General features: G+C 37.2%; 1 protein-coding gene across 2 annotated transcripts in view; it reads left to right on the plus strand.

Annotated features, from left to right (window-relative positions):
- The window catches only part of LOC127428168 (isoleucine--tRNA ligase, cytoplasmic-like), a 165,134-nt gene that overhangs the window by 32,370 nt on the left and 112,372 nt on the right, over positions 1-20,392 (plus strand). For both annotated transcript variants that reach the window (XM_051676316.1, XM_051676317.1), the window contains exons 10-12: positions 368-463; positions 3,752-3,874; positions 16,661-16,752. In XM_051676316.1, coding sequence (XP_051532276.1) covers positions 368-463; positions 3,752-3,874; positions 16,661-16,752 — 311 coding nt within the window. The remainder of the gene's footprint in view (positions 1-367; positions 464-3,751; positions 3,875-16,660; positions 16,753-20,392) is intronic.

The raw sequence follows: 20,392 nt of genomic DNA on the forward strand, positions 1-20,392 counted from the left end.
GCTTAAAAGGCAATGCAAAAAATGTTAGTTCATTTTGAGAAAGCGATAGTATCACTTGTTTGCAGATGCCACTTGGTTTTATATTTTGTTATCAAATGCAGTTACATTCAGACATTATGTGTAACAAGTTGGGGCTTCTAAATATACTTGTTTTTGCTTAGGTGCCGAAGCATCTGCCCAATAGAAATCGGTTTTGCTAAGCAATAACAAAAATTAGGGAACCTTGTGAACATTGCTCTTCTTCATCTTGTCAGTATTACCTGTTAAAAGCACTACATTGTTTTAAATGGCAGATTTAAGGCACTAGTCCATTATTCATACCTGTGAAATCTAACATTTATTATGATTTTTCCTTTCTTGTGTCCAGTGTAAGGAGAATGGAGCGTTCTCTGTTGTCGTGGATAACTATGTGCGTGATGATGATGGTACAGGAGTCGTTCGTCAGGCCCCGTATTTTGGAGCTGTAAGTTACATCTGTGTCATAATTTCACTAGTTGTTTGCATTTTGTTATTTTATAAAACCATGGTCTATTTAACTGTGAATACTTCAATGACAAAGATAAAACTGAAAATAATTTAATCCTTAAATGAATTGAAGTATCAAAGTCACCTAAAGTCTGTTCTTTTACCTTTTATTAGTCACATAATTTTCCTCCAAGTCATATAGTTTTTTGATTGGCATCTGATTATGTGTAGTTTCACATGATTACAGATCATTCCTGTTACACGTTCCTGTTAGGGCTCGAACAACTTGCAATACTTTCCTAAACTGCATTGATGCAAAAAAACAATGTTTCTTTTTTTTTTTTTTGACAAAAATATCTGCCATACTCAATGACAATATGTCTGGAACACAGCTAACATGTGAAATTATATTGTTTTATATTATATACTGGAGCTAATGCAACATTGGCTTGTACTTGTTGCTGTTGATTTCGTATAAAGAATCGTTGCCTATTAAAGATTCACATATTTATCGCACACATTGTGAATCCCTGAATCAAAATCAATTCTACTCCGTGGAAGAGACAGTTAAACTCATAAAGGAAAAATATATGATGCTAAACCCTAAAAAGTTTAGCCGATGTTTGTCAAGGTGCATTGCCCATACAATGGGCAATTGTACAATGGCCAACACTTACTACTCCCTTCTGCTACATATTCGCAAAAACATCAAGGTTGTACATCAAGATTTAATTACTCCGATGGTAGGAACATTACAAATCACATAATTTACATGCAGGTTGGGGGCATGATTAATTGTGGTAATTTCAGTTATTTTCAACATTTAAGTAAAGTAAACATTACTTTCACTTACATTGTTTTGTTGTTGAACGACTCTATTATAAAAAAAAATATATATATATATATATATATATATATATATATATATATATATATATATATACTGTATATATATATATAAATAGAATTTTTACTTTAAAATCCGTTGGCTTTTATTTTGACGGAACACTCCAGGAAGATCTTGTCTGTGCATAGGATAGTTTAGAGTAGTTTATTTTGCTTATTCAAAATCTAGTGAAATGCTCCTTCGGTGCCATTCTCAATGCATGTTATAGGTGAACAGATCTATTGAGCATGTACATCTGAGATGTAGTTCATGTAGAGGTTTACACGCTGCTCTGATAGCTGAAAACAGCAGCTCATCACGAGCCCCTCGTGTGCTATGAGTGTTTGTCAACAGAGCAGCGTACATTCATGGAAAAGTGCTGCACACACAAACTATATATTTACTTATTAACCCTTCCTTGGCCTTTCGCAACTTTCAGACCCATTTAGAACCATTTTAAAATGAATCAAATTGACACGCAAGACCAAGGAAAGGTTAAACGCATTTTTTAAGACTTACAAAGCTACCGTATGTCTTCAGAAGTCTTTTAATACAGTGCACAAGTCTAATGGGCTACTTTAATGGTGCTTTTATGGTTCTTTTTTGTAATGTTTGGAGCTTGACTGTAAAGACCATGACTAACACAGGATAGGATTTGGATCGGGCTCATCTGGCCAACACCTGATCCATCTAAAAATGTCATTATCAGACCTGCATCGGTGCATTTCTAGAATCAGTTAAGTCAATGACTCAGTGATTCAGTGACTGCTCATAACATAAAAGATAAGTATTAATCTGCCGAAGTTTTCACTGAATTAATCGATGTAAGAAGTCAAAATGAATTGCAATCCACACCACTATTTGGAATGCCACGGACACAGACAAGCAGAGATACAATTATTAAAGCCTCCCAGTGCTGTTTTACTAAATATCAGCACTCTTGGAACACTACTTGGCCAATCAGTTTTGATTAATGGAACTGTTGTGTAACAAAGGACATTACTTTCTGGGTAACCACAAACTTTGTAGGAACACTGTAAACTGAAATGCACAATCCAGACATAATAATAGCCACATAATGTAGAAGGATTGCGACTGCTTAGAACATATAATATTCAATGTCAGTAAGAGTCTTAAAATATCTGATAATTTGTTTCAGTGACATGACAAGATTAGTTCAGGTTGCAAAATGTCAAATGGGTACGAATCCCCCCCCAAAAAATTAATGATAGTTATTAAAGGAATATTCCGTGTTAAAATACAAGTTAAGCTCAACATATAGCATTTGTGGCATAATATTGATTACCACAAAAAATAATTTCCACTCATCCCTCCTTTTCTTTAAAAAAAGCTAAATATCTGGGTTACAGTGAGGCACTCGTAATGGAAGTGAATGTGGCCAATTTTTAATTCTTCTCTCAAAACTCATGTATTATTTGAGCTTTAAAGTTGTTTATATTGTAATTTTTACAGTCGTTTTAGCGTTTAAGTGTTTTTTGACTTTACATCATCATGGCAGCGAAGTTGTAAAATTGGCTGTAACTACAGAGAAAAGGTTAGTAAGCGATTTTATCACACTAAAATCTATTTAACACACATTGTTTATGACTTGGGGCCATCTTTTGAAACAGTAACTATTGTAACGTTTACGGATTGGCCCTATTCACTTTTATTTGTCTCACTTTAATCCAGATTTTTGCATCTTTTTTTTTTTAAAGGAGGGGCAAGTCTTTTTTTTTTTTTTTTGCGATCATCAGTATTATGGCACAAATGCTGTATATTGAGCTTAACTTGTTTTGAACCCGGAATATTCCTTTAATTAAAAATGTTTGATTTAAAAAAAATAAAAATAAAAAATGTTAAAAAAACAAATAAATACAACTATTTAAAAAATGTAAGCTGTGTAAACTCAGATGTATTTAAGGTAAGAAAATATTTTTGCTTGATTGTACCGCTTGAAATTTTTAGATTAATAAAAAAAAAAAAAAAAAAAAAACGGTATACAAGTTTTTTTCTGAACATATGAAACCAACATGAAAACAGATATTACATTTCTAAGAACTTAGAACATGCATTTTATCTAGATTTTTAACCCCTTTTCATTGTCTTGGACACCCTTATTTGTCATTGACTCAAGAACATAGTAGTACTACACGTGACACACTTGCTCCTTATTGACAAGGTTGTTGGAATATATCATAACACATGAAACTAATTACTCAAGTGTGGTGTTATATACGTGCCCTTGTTGTTAGCACTTTTCCAGTGTGTTCTTTAATTAAGAGTCAGAACACACACATTGTGTGTATTTTCTTAGAATTAGAAATCCTACTGGTAAATCCCTGTTGAAATGCAATTTCAGAGAAAGCTTTGATGGTTGGTGTGTTCCTCTGTGCACAGGATGATTACCGTGTCTGCATGGACTACAAAATTATCCAGAAAGACTCCGTTCCCATCTGCCCTGTAGACCCGTCTGGTCTCTTCACTTCAGAGGTCACTCACTTTGCTGGTCAATACGTGAAGGTATGGATGGTTGGCCACTTCTCTAAGATATTGTATACACTGCACAAATGTGATTTGTTGTTTAAACTGATATTTAGGACTGACTTATCACACTGTAATTTTTCAATTGATAAAATCCTATCCGTTTGTTCACTGAAGTCAATATCCAGTGGATCTACAGTACATGGGTTGCTGTCAGTGTATTTAACTAACTAACTTACTTTAACTAAAAGTAGCAGCGCTACTAACTTGACTACATTTTTCAGCAGAGTGACAGTATTTCATATATTTTCACATTAGTGTAACTTTTCCAGTAACAAGCAACTTTTCAATTTTTTATTAATATTGTGATGCACCCACAGCAATACAGCCCAGCAAATCAAGGCAGTAATCAAACACGTTCATTTAAGCCGTCCTCTCCCTCTTTCATTAGTTGCATCAGTGAATTGGTTCGTTTGGATGGTTGATGTAAATGAACTGATTCACTTATAAGCATCGTTGAAAAGTCCAATTCATTTTAGAGAAATGGTTCATTTGGGCGGTTCATGAACCAGTTCAAATGAACAATTCACTGATTTTTCTCAAGCCCCTGTGCCGAAGTCATTGTCTTAGTATTTATTTATTTATTTATTTATTTATTTATTTTTTAATAGTATTATTAGTATATTTAGGATAAATCTATGTACAATTTAGCACAAGTTGTATTTAGTTGTATTTGATATAAATTACTTTGTTGTATTTTATTTATTATTGCCACACCAACTGTTTAATGTCACCCTAATTAAAATCATTGTTTTTGTGGCAGTTTTTTAAAGGATGGAATAGAATCTTTGAAAGATTATGTATTAAAATGATGTACATTGGGTTAGGAGCGTTTCTTCTGAAAAGCATAGTATTCTAACGTTTGTGTACAAACATGTGATAAAGATTTTAAAAAGAGCAGGTTTCCGAATCATAAAATTCTCAAAGACATCTACTGAATGTTCTTTTGACATTTGAGAGGATACATCTTGCAGACGAGACACCAAAAAATGTCTTCCAGATGAAACACATATATACTTGAGATGTGCACGGTAAACTTTTGTAATATTTCACTGATTCTTGAAATAAGGGATAAAACATATCCTTCAAAAAGTCCTCTCCATGTTAAAGATCAAGAAATTCATACTACTTAAACTACTGAAAAATGAATGTGTGTATGTGTATATTCAGGGCATTCATTACTTATATTTTCAAATAATTTCATTAGAAATGTTTAAAATGCATGCTCTATACTTGGAAGCACATGTAATTTAACCTGTCCTCAGCCAGAGGTCACAATGTGAAACTGCCAAATAAAGTGTTTAAACATGCAACAAATTCATAAATATAAATGACAAATGAAAGGCAGGGATCTGTAAGATATCAAACAATACATAAAGCAAACTTGAAATGATGTTTTACATAAAAAAACTGCATATCAAAGTTGTGTCCTCACTTGGAGTCAACTGTCAGATTTGTTATAATCCTGAATAAATCAGACAGTGCCATGGTCAGCTATAACTCTGAGTAACCCTTTCCCCCTTCCTGCTTTTGGTGGATGTAGAACACGTGGTCTGGTAATATATATATATATATATATATATAATAATAATAATAATAATAATAATAATAACTATTATTATTATTTAATTTTTTTAACAAACAATGTTTCAGTTTCTGAGGTCACAGCTTCATCATGTCTACTCAGTCATACCTTTGTGATAATTTCTGTTAGAATTGTAAAATCATTTTGGCATTTTAGTGTAGGTTATAGAGGCAGTTTCAACTAAGGAAAACAACAAAATGGCTCCAGAGTACAACACATGGTTTTGTCAACTCCATCAGAATTTTCAGAATAGAGTGAAAACAGAAAAAAAAAAAAGGAATATAATGTATTTTATCATTAAACTCCTTTACTGAACAATATTATTAGAAAATTAAAGACTTTACACTCTTGTTGGATGGTTCAAATAGAATAAATAGCATGCTTTTTAGTGTGACTGAGTTGACACAGATGAGTTGGAAGTTATTTAAGTTTTATTTTTAAAAAAAAAATTCCCTTACATGGATCCTTAGCTGAGACCTTTCTCAATAAATATATCTATTTCAGATTAATTTAGTATTAAAGAATAAAAACTAAGATTTAAAACCTGTTTTGTCCCTTATCTCAAGAATCAGTGATTTGGTTAATCGCAAGGGTTCACAAATGGTTATTCAGTTATTTGTTGGGATTTGGGCCTCAGGAATAAAGAAAGTTTATTTCAATGGTTATTGGTCAAATACCTTTTTAAAATAGCAGGGAATAATGTTTACAGTGAGCTATGAGCTTAAAAGCGCACTACATAGATCTTCAATTGATAAAATCACACATTAAAGTCAAACCAAAATAATCAAGTGTCAAACTTGATATGTGCTGTGTACGGGCAGGTTCACACTTTTTTTTTTTTTTTATATGGCTTGACATTTAACTTGTGAAATTATTGTCTGCAAACCAGAGCAAAAGGAAACTTTTCCAGGTAAAACACAGTCTGGGAACATGTGTAACAGTCACATGAATTCCTCTGTGCAGCTTGAACTTCTTCAGAACATCCAATCTTTGTGACACCTGCACTAAAAATGAAATACGCACCGAATGAAATACAACACAGGAGTCTTTGTGTTTTGTTTAGCTTGACAAAATGTCCAAAACATGCAGCGATACTGTGCGGGATGCTGAAAAATAAAATAGTGAGATGTGGCGCCTCCATCCAGCCCGTGTTTAGATAGGAAAAACAGGGCAGTGACACGTGAACAGCCCCTAACTCGCACTACACTTGAAAAACTGACCCAAACCTGGCCAAAAACCCACGGTCTTGTCAGGTACCGTTGGCCTCGGATTGGGTTAGAGACCTATATTGCAAGTGTAACATAACCGAATATTGTTTTTGGTATTCGAAAACAGGTGCATAGAACGGTTAACTGTATGTCGACTATCCATGCACATTTCTAATATAGTACTGTAAGGGGGTTTGAGGGAAAGGAGGCGGCGAGAACCGGCTTGACAACTTAAATAATAAATTAATAAACAATTTAACCAAAAACACACCACCATAAACACACACAGTACAGCTGCCCGTAATTCTCTCTCTCTCGAACTGTCGTCCCCGGCCGCCTTTATCCCTCACGTGCCCCATCAGGCTGATTGGGGACCGGGCGTGCGTCATTCCAGCCCGACCCTGCCCTCCTCGGCTCTACACTCCTCCCGGCGTTGCCTCAGGCCGGGGAGCCCCTGGCATGACGTACATCCCCCCTTCCTCTCCGGGGGGCGTGCCTTGCGCCCCGACTGCCGGTGGGTCATCCACGCCTTCCTCGACCTGGGAGGAGACAGGAGGGGAAAAACAACAACAAAACAAAATAGGCGAGGGAAAGGCCAACACGGAGCGACAGAGAGAGAGAGAGGAGAGAGAGAAAAAGAAACTCACCGGTTCTCTGATGCGCCGTCGCGTGGTCCTCAATCACTCCTCCACCCTCTCAGGCGGACGGCAACCGCTCCTCCCCGGGCGGACCGGAGTCAGACCTCCGACTCCCAGCGGACAGAACGCCCCTCCGCATTCCCGCCGTCCCGTGGGGACACTCCTCCGCCCCTGGCAGCGGCCCTACCACTCCAGGTGGTCGGGGAGTCGCTTCCCTCCTCCCCCCATGGACGGCGGTCTTCTCTCGACCCCTCCGCATTCCCGGGGGAACGGCAGGGCACTCCTCCGCCCCCGGCAGCGGCTCCCTCGCTCCAGGCGGTCGGGGAGTCCTGTCCCCACTCGCCTCGCAGACGGCGGCCGTTCCCCGTGTCCGGGTGGTCGGCTACTCCGTCCCCCGTCGGATGGCAGCGGCGCTCCCCTGGGTGGACGGCAGTGTCGAGGACTCTGCGATGGGAATCCCTCTTCCTTCCCGGGTTTCGGCACCAGTGTAAGGGGGGTTAGAGGGAAAGGAGGCGGCGAGAACCGGCTTGACAACTTAAATAATAATTTAATAAACAATTTAACCAAAAACACACCACCATAAACACACACAGTACAGCTGCCTGTAATTCTCTCTCTCTCGAACTGTCATTCCCGGCCGCCTTTATCCCTCGCGCGTCCCATCAGACAGACTGGGGACCGGGCGTGCGTCATTCCAGCCCGGCCCCGCCCTCCTCGGCTCTACAAGTACGTGTGTTATCTTAGCTGTCTACAAACAGTAGGCAGCATTCATATTGTAATGGGAACCTTAGTGGCAACCACACAAATAGCACTTCTTATGTTAGAGATGTTAGCATGTTGCTAAGCTAAGTTCCCAAAAGATGTGAAGTAACCTGTGAATCAGATTGGAACTAGGGCTGGGTGATTTAATAAAATATTCCATTTTTTTTGTGATGATTTTGCCCTTAATAAAAAAATGAAGCAACATGAATATCATGATTATGCACTTTTTATTTGCCCAAGTTTCCTAAAGTGTAATTAGACTAATTTCAGAAATTAGTACTAAATGAGAGCGTTAAGACAGTTGTTTTAAGAGTTTCTCTGATTTAAACATCAGTAGCAAAAGCGACATTAGTTCAATTATTTCCTTGAATCTCTTCAACATTCTAGATTGTAAGAATTACAGTATTGTAACATTAAATGTTATAAATCTTGCATTTCAGGTACAATGGCTATTGGTTTAAAATGGTTGTTGCTCTAATTGAAAAAATCAAGATCTGTCTAGATATGGATGGAACAAATTTTGTGAGGTTCATGCCATTGAAACTTTAAAAGATATTAAAAAGTTTCACATATACTTGAATGTTTGCAGACTGAAAAGATTGTTACACCATTATTTAAACGAAGTACTACTTTGATTTATGCCAGTCTACTATTGCTTTATCATTGATTTCCAATTCCAAAATGAATAGAGGAATTGACCACATACATGTATGAAATTATTGGAATAAAAAATGTTGTTACACTGAGCTGCTGTTGGTAAATATCTATTCTTTTGAAAATGTGTCAGTTTTAACAGTCTTAATTTTAGAATTTTTACAGAATTACAGTTCTCAGAAGAGCCCACCATAACTTCACACAAAATAAAATGTAAAAGGAAACTTCTTTTCTCAAGTGTGTCATTTAGGAGCTAGGGTTGAGATGTGATTGGGTGACAGAAGAAAATGGTGCTTACAGGGAGTGATGTTGTCAGCGGTTTAAATGTTAGCAGAGACTGACAGAGGAACATAGTGCTTCCTGAGAATAATGTCATCATAGTTCTGCTCTGTCATCTTACATTTTCTCCACTCACAGTCAGTTTTCCTTTCTTTAGACACTCATTATTACATCTCACAGCAGTAACCAGCTGCCACCTGTGTCTTTTAATTAGAACCAGTTGATTCTGTCTCACTGACTGCTTTTCACCCTCTTTGATATACAGTATTTACAGTCACTTTTTAAAATTACATTTGTGTTATGTTTGTGTTTCTTTTTTTTTCTTTTGTTTTGATTTTCTCACCTTTTCTCCCCAATTTGGAATGCCCAATTCCCAATGCGCTCTAAGTCCTCGTGGTGGCGTAGTGACTCGCCTCAATCTGAGTGGCGCAGGACGAATCTCAGTTGCCTCCACCTCTGAGACCGTCAACCCGCACATCTTATCACGTGGCTTGTTGAGCATGTTACTGCAGAGACATAGCGCGTGTGGAGGCTTCACGCCATCCACCGCGGCATCCACGCACAACTCACCACGCGCCCCACCGAGAGCGAACCACATTATAGCGACCACGAGGGGGTTACCCCATGTGACTCTACCCTCCCTAGCAACCGGGCCAATTTGGTTGCTTAGGAGACCTGGCTAGAGTCACTCAGCACGCCCTGGGATTCGAACTCGCGAACTCCAGGGGTGGTAGTCAGCGTCAATACTCGCTGAGCTACCCAGGCCCCTATGTTTGTGTTTCTTAATTAAAGGGGAAAGTGTTTGATTTTGTCTATGAATGCCTATTTTAAATTACATACTTCACCTTTAACTACAGAAATTTCTGTAAAAAGTTAAAAAGAATGTGTGTAATTCACACACTACTGTAGCTTTGATCCAATACCTAGTGAGCTTGCCCAAATTGTTTGGTAAAATTTTTCTATGTTTTCCGTATTAAAATCACTTGAAAGGATTAAAAAGCTTTAACTACAACAAACAAATCAACTGAAAATACACATCTGGAACACCTGCTGTGACTTTCTCACCTTTTTCAACTCTTATGCGTTTGTATCCCTGACCTATAGACTGCATTTAAAGATATCAGATGTGCGCTGCTTACAAAAGTCTGTTCCAAACAGCAAGCAACACAGTTATTTAATAAAATAATATACTGTCGGCGACTATGACTCCGGAGGGTGTTCAAAATTCTTCCACTCACATAGTTTTTCTATAAATAGAATTAAATAACTTTAATTTCATCTAGAGGTAGACCGATATATCGGTTTTACTGATTAATTGGTGCCGATAGTTGCATTTTGGAACTATCGGTTAACGGCAAAAATCTATGGCGAAAGTTGCTGTCAATATATAGGCTGAAAAAAGCATAACTTTTTAAATGCTTTAATATAGAGCATTGTAACGGAGCCAAGTCTCCATCATTTCAAAGTAAGATTCCCTTGAGTGTTTCGGGCTTGTTTATAGTTAAAAGTCCCTTATTATGCACCAAATCTTTATTTTTATTTTCTTCTGGTTATTAATGGGATTTTGGTTGCACAATAAACTGCATCTGGGATTTTATTCGTTTTGGACTCTTGTAGCATCTATGTCCGTGCCTGTCATAGTTATGAAGTGGAACCAGCTTTAGGTCAGCTAAAAGTGATTGATAAAAATAGTTTTATGCTTATTAGTGGGTCGCATTGTTAGCTAATCCACATTCTAACATCAAACTCTATTGGAGTTTTCCATGTGCTTGTGCAGAGGGCTATTTTATGCCACTTATGAAGTTGCTAACTATGAAGAGCCTTTCAAATCAGTCACTTAAGATGTTAGGTTTCAGTTAGAATACTGTCTAGAGAGGGTATTAAGGTAAACAGTTAGTTTGCCTCAGTGAATGTAAAAAGACGGGACAAGAATTTGTATTCTGGTTTGCCAAATCCGGCCCGATAACTCAAAATATTAATCAATATTGCATGCTTACTGTAGTGAATCGGGGTAAGGCAAGAACACAGTTTTGAACGTTGATTTTTTAATGCACTTCATAATGGAATTTTGTAAATTTTTAACAAAAGAAACATTTAATTTTATTTATTAATATTATATATTGAACTGTATTCAATAGTTGAAATTGGTATCAAGGATCATAAAATTTCACTTGTTTTTGTATTGATTACTAAATTGTTGGTATTTTGACAACCCTAGTAGGCAGTAAACAGAAAAGCATTACCTAATAAGTCTTTTTAGGCGTAATGTATCCACACATGTAGGCTTCTGTAGTCTCTTGTGGTCCACACAGTGTTGTCAGCTTGAACTAGTCCATAATAGCTTTGATAAATTAACTGTGTAACTTTTTAAATAGTCAGTAAAATGTTTTTTATTATTATTATTATTATTATTATTATTTCTAAAGCAGACAGCAACTCTTAAAATATGTTCCTTTACAACTTTTTCCAGCATTCACAACATTCAACCATGCACGATAAAATATTAGGATATTTTGGGCAGCAAAATATTTTGTTTATAATTCAGTTATAGACTATAAAATGTATTACTTGATGGCAGAGTTTGTGTATTAAGCTAAACTTCATGTAACAAGTTGAATTTAGTTGGTTATGACTATTTAAATTTTTTATTTTATGTTATTTTTATTGTAAACCACCGGGTAACTCCTGCACGTCTTTTTTTAGCCTATATCTCTGACACTTTTGAAGGACAATTCTGTTAAATTTATGACTCCATTATTATTATTATTCATGTTTTTGTGGTTAAAGACGAGCTCAATGAAATTTTCTTTGGTATTTAAAGATTTCATAATGATTGCAGACCAACACGGCTGCCGCTCAAGCAAATATAAAATATTTTGTATCGTCTACGGAAGTTGCTGCTGCTGCATTGCGCCATTTCCCACGAATTAACTAGAAAATCATGTCCGTGATGACATGGCCCTAATATTATCAGTGGGCTTCTCCAGTGTTTTCGGATGTAGCATTTGCAGTAAAATCGAGAGATGTAACTTCTCAGCGAGTGCTAATTACTACTGTGTGGACTCATTTGTATGTATTTTTCCAAATCAGTCGGCAGATAGAGACACAGTGTAGACTATTATTTCTTTAGACAGGGATAATTTTAAATAAAACTAAACTAAATTGAATTGGCAAATTGAAAATTAAGTAGAAAGAAAAACTAAATTAAAAATTGAAACATAATAACCCTTTCACTTGATTTTGGGGGGTGGGGGGGGGTTTAGTTGAGCAGGTTAAAATAAGCTTAAAATATTGATGTTGAGTTTATGGTTACAATTTTAATTCTGATTCATGAACAGATTCATTCGGACTTGACTTGGACTCGGCCTCGGCCTGTAATACACTCGGTTTTGAGTCCGACTCGGCCCCTTTTGGTTTCGGACTCTGTTGTTTAAAGACTTGGACTTGACTCGGACTCGACTAAAGTGGACTTGAACCCAATGAACTAATGCATGTATTTTATAGTCATTCAGGGGGCAGTACTTCCAGATGTTAAAGCAAGGCCCCGGTACACTCATGGCGAAGTGCTGCTTTGTTCTATGATCAGATCCAAAAAGAAACAGCTGAGCAATGACATATACTGTTTGTGAACATTCAGACACTGGCCACCCCACTGGGGGAGGCGTTTAGAGAAGTGTTTCCCAACCACTGTGTGTGCCACGAAAGATTGTCAGGTGTGCCGTGGAAAATTATCGAATTCCACAAAATAAATAAATGCATGAAAAAAAAAATAATAATTTCAGGGATCCAAACTCCTCACCTTTCGGAGAAATTCACCATTTTGAAACCATAATCGGTCACTTTTGTGATTGTGAAGAGCAATGATTAATGTGCAAAAGTGACTGATTTTCACATGACTCGCGTCAGCGCTGCAGAATACATTGAAGTCTATGAAGTGATGCCATTTTACACCAAAGTGTTTTTCACACACATGTTTTTGCTTCACCAATAATTTCTTTGAGAGTACTAAGCAACAAGAAATATTTAAAAACTGTCCAAAGTTGTGAAGAGACATTGAATGTCTCATAATTTCTTTTAATTAAACATTACCTTATCGTTTACGAATATCAGAGACCACAGTTATCGAACTAATGTAAATTCACCAAGAAAACGCTTAGACCTAAAAATAAACGAGTCCTTTTATCACTTTCTGCTATCAAAGCAACTGCAAGCTTTTTTCTTTCTTCCAAATACATGTTTTCCATGTTTATTGTGCACACCTCCCACTTTTTTATGGGGCAAACTCATGAAATCGCCCCTTTGTGACGTTTTCTGCAACTCTTGTCATGTGGAGGGCAATGCGGCGCTTGACACTGGCGTTGAACGGAGCATTGACGCCTCGACTCAACTCATGTGAAATGCGCTTTACAATGATGAAAGAACATTATTGAAACTCAAAATTATTATTATTTGTCTATTATTGTGGTCTTTTCTGATAAAAGCCATGCTCAGCAGTTTAAATAGGCTACTGTAGGAAAATGATACCATAGATCTGCTTTGTGTTTATAAATCTTATACTGAAGTCAGTAGATTTGTAGCCATGCGAGTTTTAATAAAGGAGAAGGTAAGGATGTTATTGAAACTCACTATTATTAGACTATTATTGTTGTCTTTTTGGATGAAAAATAATGCTCAGACTGAAGGAAGACTATAGATCTCCTTTTTTCTTTTAATGCTTAAACACTATAAAGTCTTTTGGTAGATTTCGGTCATGAACGACTGAAAATGATTCACTGACTCACTCATAGCACATAAGACGCTCGTTTGTCGCCACCTAGTGACGTTTCCAGAAGGGGGCACTGAACTAATCAGTTAATAAATTTGAATACATTTGTGAAACAGAAGCAAGCCTCACCAAAATACTCCTTATTTTGCAGCTAATTCTGCACAATTGTAAACTTGAATAAACTTGAATCACTAAAATAGCTGTAATTGGTGCTTTTAGCTTATTCTTTAAAAAAAAATATACCCAGAAAAAATGTTTGTGGACCAGTGATTGTCTTACCTTTTTTGCCCCTCATGAGTTTGCATCCCTGTAATTTGTTGTGGCATTGCAAGAATAAATCTACAGATTAGAAATTAAGAAAAACACAGCATAGCCTACCTATGTGACTTGTTTTGTTTGTTGTTTTTTTTGCATAGCCGAATTTCAAACATTACAAGTAAACATGTTACTAAGACGGACGGAAAACATGGACAAGTTCTTGAAAAGGAGTCAAATCAGGAAAAAATATTGATGATGGTTAGCCTATGTGGGATAGTGGTGTGCCGTACAATTTTTTTGTCGTAAAAAGTGTGCCGTGGCAGAAAAAAGGTTGGGAAACACTGGTTTAGAGGAACATTTAAATATGAGTACGATCAAGACTACATGCAAAACATCAACTAATATGACATTAAAATGCATCACAATGACTTCTTGCCTCATTGTATGAGTAGAATTTACACAAGATCAGTAAAAGGAGCTGTTTAACCACTCTGATGATTTAACCTTGTGAGACCCTGCGTCCACATGTGTGGACATTAAGTTTTGTCTTTGCTATAGGCTTTGCTTAATTACATTTTTTAAAACCAACTGATCTCAGTTCAGGAGACTGTAGGCTGTCATTAAATGGATAAACTTTCAGCACACCGAGTGATGTGACAAAACAACATGGTGTCAGTCTCAGCCGAGTTTGTCTTTCGGAAAAACGGCAATAAAACTACATCTGGTAAGAAACTAGCTTAAGTTTTCACATTAAAATCTATCTGAGTCAAAAGAGTAGAGTCTGTAGTATCATCCAACATTATTTTATTTTATCCCCTTTTCTCCCAATTTGGAATCACCAATTCCCACTACTTAGTGGGTCCTCGTAGTGGCGCGGTTTCTCACCTCAATCCGGGTGGCGGAGGACAAGTCCCAGTTGCCTCCGCCTCTGAGACCGTCAATCCGCGCATCTTATCACGTGGCTTGCTGTGCACGACACCGCGGAGAATCTCAGCATGTGGTGGCTCATGCTACCCTCCGCGATCCGCGCACATCTTACCACGCGCCCCATTGAGAGCGAGAACCCCTAATCGCGACCATGACACCCCCCATCCAACATGCCATTTTAAAAATTGCATGGATGTATCACGAAACGGTGCACTGTTAAACACAATGTCCATGTATGTGGACAATAGGACTACATTTCCATAAAAATTGGCAGTGATTTCATGATGCTGGCCATTATTGATCAAAATTATTTATTCAGCTTTATAGAAAATCAGCTGTAATGTCTATAACGTCTCAAAAACATGAATAACCAACACTCCTGGACACATAATAAAGTATTTGATGAATAAAATCGGACTTTCTATAGCTTGGTTTTACTTAAAATGTGGACATCAATTTTTAGGAAAACTATTTGCTCTAGAAAAAAAATTAAGCTTGTTTATTAGGTGCTACTAGTTACAAATCAAAAAGGGAAATGGAAAATGCACACAGCAGTCACACGGGGGTCTCAGGAGGTTAAAATAATATAAATGCAGTAGATAATGTGTACTTTGTAATGTTTACCTTTTGCATTCATGGCGCTAATGCGCTAACGCTATACGTGGCCATATTCACTCTGTTATTGTAATTTATGATGACATTGATACTACTGCAGAGATGGGTGTATAAAAGAGTGTTAATGGGTAGAATACAGACAAAAGAATGATGATAACATATTTTACTTTGGGCAGATGTGTGAATGGCTTTAGGCTGCAGATGCACTTAAGAGCATTTGAGTCATTTTGTAGACTAATTAAACAAAAACAAAAAAATCGCTTGACATGTTCTTGGAAATGTCTCTATGTGAGCGATTGTACTGATGTAGGTAAATTTGCACCAGCACACTAATAACTCTACACACCGTTGTGTTCATGTTGACTGATCTTAACTGACTGAATGGGAATTAGTTGTCGGCCTCAAAGTAGGTGGAACCTCCAGGTCACCTACCGATGACGTGGACCAAAAGCCTTTAGGTAGCAGGAAAAACATCTGTTAAACTCTCAGAAAAGAGGACAAACATATGTATGCAGTCATAGGTAGAGGGTCTCACAAAATCACAATGCTTCTTCAGTGCCCAATACAATGGATATCACTTCAGTTTTTCATGTGATAGTGACCCTTAAATTTGCATCCCACAGTACACAATAATAACCATGGTAGGGTCTTGTGTAGGACCTCACAGGTTAAAGTCTTCTCCAGGAGCATACGCATACCCTTCATACAGTCTAGTATGTTAAGGAAAAATTTCCAAAAATTTTATAATCCAATTATGCATGAGACAGGAAGCCAATTCAGTCACAGACTGCTACAAGGCCACAGTGGACACGTTTCCATTAAAGTTAAATAATTTGACTTTTGTTGAATGGCATTCAATGAAAAGTGCAGCCAACTGCATTTGCCTAACTTACTGGGATGTGTCAAAGCCTGTAATATTCACTCTGCTGAGCTGGCTTCATGGTTTTATCTGCAGTGGTGCTCAGGACAGCTCTGACTCTATTGAAATGTGTTATTCTTCAGTTGTCACACGTTTTAATTGCAGCACGCTCTTAAGACTCTCTTCTTTGTTCTTTGTGATCTCAATGCTTTCAGGATGCAGACAAATACATTATCAAGTGGCTGAAGGAGAATGGTCGTCTTGTGAATGCCAGCTCTTTAAAGCACAGCTACCCTTTCTGCTGGAGGTGAATGCAGAGAAATGATGAAAACCATTTCTTTTACACTGCGTTTTTCTTATACGTGCTGTGTTCAGAGAATCTTAGTGAACAAAACAAAAACTGTTGTGAGGAAATACAATTATACCCAGTAAAGAGACCAGTATGGACAATGATGACCAGCAGTCAGAGTTGAAGTTTCAATAAACAGAGAGGGAGAGAGTTTACTGAAGACAAAGTTCTCCACATTTCCAAAGTCAATAGACAGAAACAGAAAATTAGTTGAGGATCTAGCCTCGAACTAACTTAGATTACAGAGACAACAGTAATTATAGGCGTATGCAAATTAATTGACATCATCTCGTACAAGTACAGAGATCTGATAGGTGAACAGAACAGATTATTCTAAAATCATACAAGCATAATGTTCTGTTTAACTACATGAATGCAATCATTCAAAGATTATATTTTTAAAACACTAAGTTGGTAATCAGAAACGAGTCAGAGGTGAGTCTTCTGTCTTTAGATAAACTGGCGTCCAGTTCCTCTGACTTAGTCACATGATTCTCAAACTACAAACAATCCCTGCAATGACATCATTAGACAGAACACTACATTTCTCCCAAGGTTGAGAACCTCACTGGGACACAGGACTTATCAGCTGGAACAAAATAGAACAATGCATCCAAACTCAACAGAAAAGTTAGGCAGAAATATGCTTTTAGTGATGAATGCTAAAAATGTATTTGTGTCAGTAATTAATGACCGAAAACTTAAACCCAATAAAACTCTTACTTAAACTGAATAAATGATCAATGAAATAGTTACAACTCACATGTATATTTGTTCACTGGATGCTGGGCTAAAAGAGAAAGCACTGTTAACTGCACCCCTGACATGGGTCAGACCCTCGGTCACACCTCAGAGGTCAAATACACAAATGACCTGTAACATTCATAATTATAACATAACCAGAATAATTGCACACGGCTAAAAATGCTTTGATCAACAATTGTTAGTGAATGTATTCAACTCATCAATAGGCTGAAGAGACAGGGGTAAATCCACCCCTTCACTGCATATTATTGTCCTTTTTGGACCCAAGATTTAAAATCTATTGCACTGATTTTATAGGTAATCCTGTTCTTATACTAGCAACCAATACATGCGCTATAGACTGCATTATTTGTTTATTCCCACCTGTATTTTGGCTAGTAGATGCTACTCACAAGCAGTCTGCATTTGGACAGTCAAGATGTCATTCATTATGGAACATATTAGTAGGGTTCTGAAAGTAAAAATCCCATTAATTTTCTCCATAGAGAAATATTTTGTTGTTGTTTTTGTTTGATGTATAAACCTTTCAAGACAGAGCTATCATGAGCTCTAAGATTGTTTTTGTGATATTTCCACAAGTTTTAACTTAATTAAAAAAAAACTTCTCAACTAATCGTTTATGCATTACACTTAACCACAATCCTGAACAGTGATCCACCAATGGGAGAGGTTGCCTTTACCATGGAAACATACTGTAATTTGCAGCAGATAAGCTCAGCAGCAACCGGCCACTCCCATGAAGCATTGCAAATTAGGAAACCGAGTCTGCTAATGTGACACAAATCCCATTTTTGGTCCCGCCTGTGTACATTCACTTTAAGCATTTCACCCCAAAATGAAAATTCTGTCATAATTTACTCACCCTTATGACTTTTACTTATGCAGGACACAACGGAAATGTTTAAATGAAGATAGCCCGCAGTGTTTTCAATACAATGGTATTGTAAGTGTATCACTAAAGATCGAAAGCTTTTTAAGCACTAAAGCAACGCAAGTGAATGCAGACCATGTTTTATGTGCTCACGAAAGTGCAATGGATGTCAAGATTTTTAGTTAATTAGTTAACTTCTCAGTTGTTCCTCCCCAAAACCTGTTGAATGCCTTCAGAAGACTTGGAATGTGATGCACAAATCGCACAGGCTACTTTTATGATACTTTTGGGTTCTGAGGTTTGAGGCACTATTCATTGCTAGTTTTTGTTCTGCATTAGAAATAAAAGTCATAAAGGTTTAGAACAACATGGGGGTAAGATATAATGTACAAAATATACATTTTTGGGTGAACTATTCGTTTAGGACATGCTTACGATGATATTATATTAACTTACCTTACATTACATTAAAATACTTTTCATTACAATTCCTCGTTTGACCGCTCACACAGGCGGTCACCTTAATATCGCCAGGCTTGAACAATGTTCACACAGCACGTGCACGACATTAGGGTCAGAAATTAACATGGACTTGGGGCAAAAATGCTACCGAAATTTACTAAATGCCACTGAAATTCAAAATATGGGGGCAAAAATTGCCCCTCTAATGAATTCATGCTTATTCATAATGACTGATAGCGTTCTTTAAATTCTTTTTGGCTTAGTTACACATAGTATACATGCATTTCACATTATCTTCATTTGAATGATTACGTAGATGTGGCTTCCTAAATTCCCAAAAGTGGGATTGTTTCAGTCACAATGCATGTTATGCAGTGTAGAAATCAGGCAAAATGTAATTATTGAAACATGCCAGATCATACTATAACTGGAATATAACTAAATGAATCAATATTGATCGAAACTGGAATCAAATATTGGGGAATCAGTGCAAATACCCAACCCTATAAATATTAGTTTATTTATTTTTGTTTATTTAGTTTTATTTATAGCAGCCTACAGAATCTCATTATTCAGATTCAATTAATTAGTATTTGTCAAAGTATTTGACATAAAAGTATGACACAGGTCATTTAGAAAATCAATTCCTGGTGGCAAAAAATTACCCCTAAATGGAAAAGTTTATTAATTTATTTTTGATTTGATTTTTTTCCCCAATGTGGAATGTCCAATTCCCAATGCGCTCTAAGTCCTCGTGGTGGCATAGTGACTCGCCTCAGTCCGGGTGGCGGAGGACGAATCTCAGTTGCCTCCGCGTCTGAGACCGTCAACCCGCACATCTTGTCACGTGGCTTGTTGAACGTGTTACCGCGGAGACATAGCGCGTGTGGAGGCTTCACACACAACTCGCCACGTGCCCCACCGAGAGCAAACCACATTATAGCGACCACGAGGAGTTTACCCCATGTGACTCTACCCTTCCTAGCAACTGGGCCAATTTGGTTGTTTAGGAGACCTGGCTGGAATCACTCAGCACTCCCTGGATTTGAACTTGCGACTCCAGGGGTGGTAGTCAGTGTCAATACCCGCTGAGCTACCCAGGCCCCCGTAAAAGTTTATTTCTGACACTGACAGACATGTTTCATTTGAAAGCAGCCTGTCAGTCAGACAGCACTGAATTTAGTTGGCACTCTTTACTAATGATGTCGTATAAAGACTGGCATTACTTTTTCATTTTATAATCGACTTGGTGCCGAAGCACCAATAATTTGACATCCCCAGGTCCCACCATACTGTACTTACAAACTATTGCACAACTAACAGTACAGGTGTTGGTGTCTTATTGGTGAGCCTTCAAATGGTACATTAGTTTGTCAAACAGCATTTTTGTTAGAATGAGTGAAGTGAACAGGCTCTTTGTGTCCAACCCATTTTTCAGTCCAGAGTGATTCAGGTGGCATAATTTGATCCCCATCTACCTCCTCAAGTCTTTGATCTATG

The sequence above is a fragment of the Myxocyprinus asiaticus genome, chromosome 37 (genome assembly GCF_019703515.2).
Source record: "Myxocyprinus asiaticus isolate MX2 ecotype Aquarium Trade chromosome 37, UBuf_Myxa_2, whole genome shotgun sequence".
In the NCBI taxonomy this organism is placed as follows: domain Eukaryota; kingdom Metazoa; phylum Chordata; class Actinopteri; order Cypriniformes; family Catostomidae; genus Myxocyprinus; species Myxocyprinus asiaticus.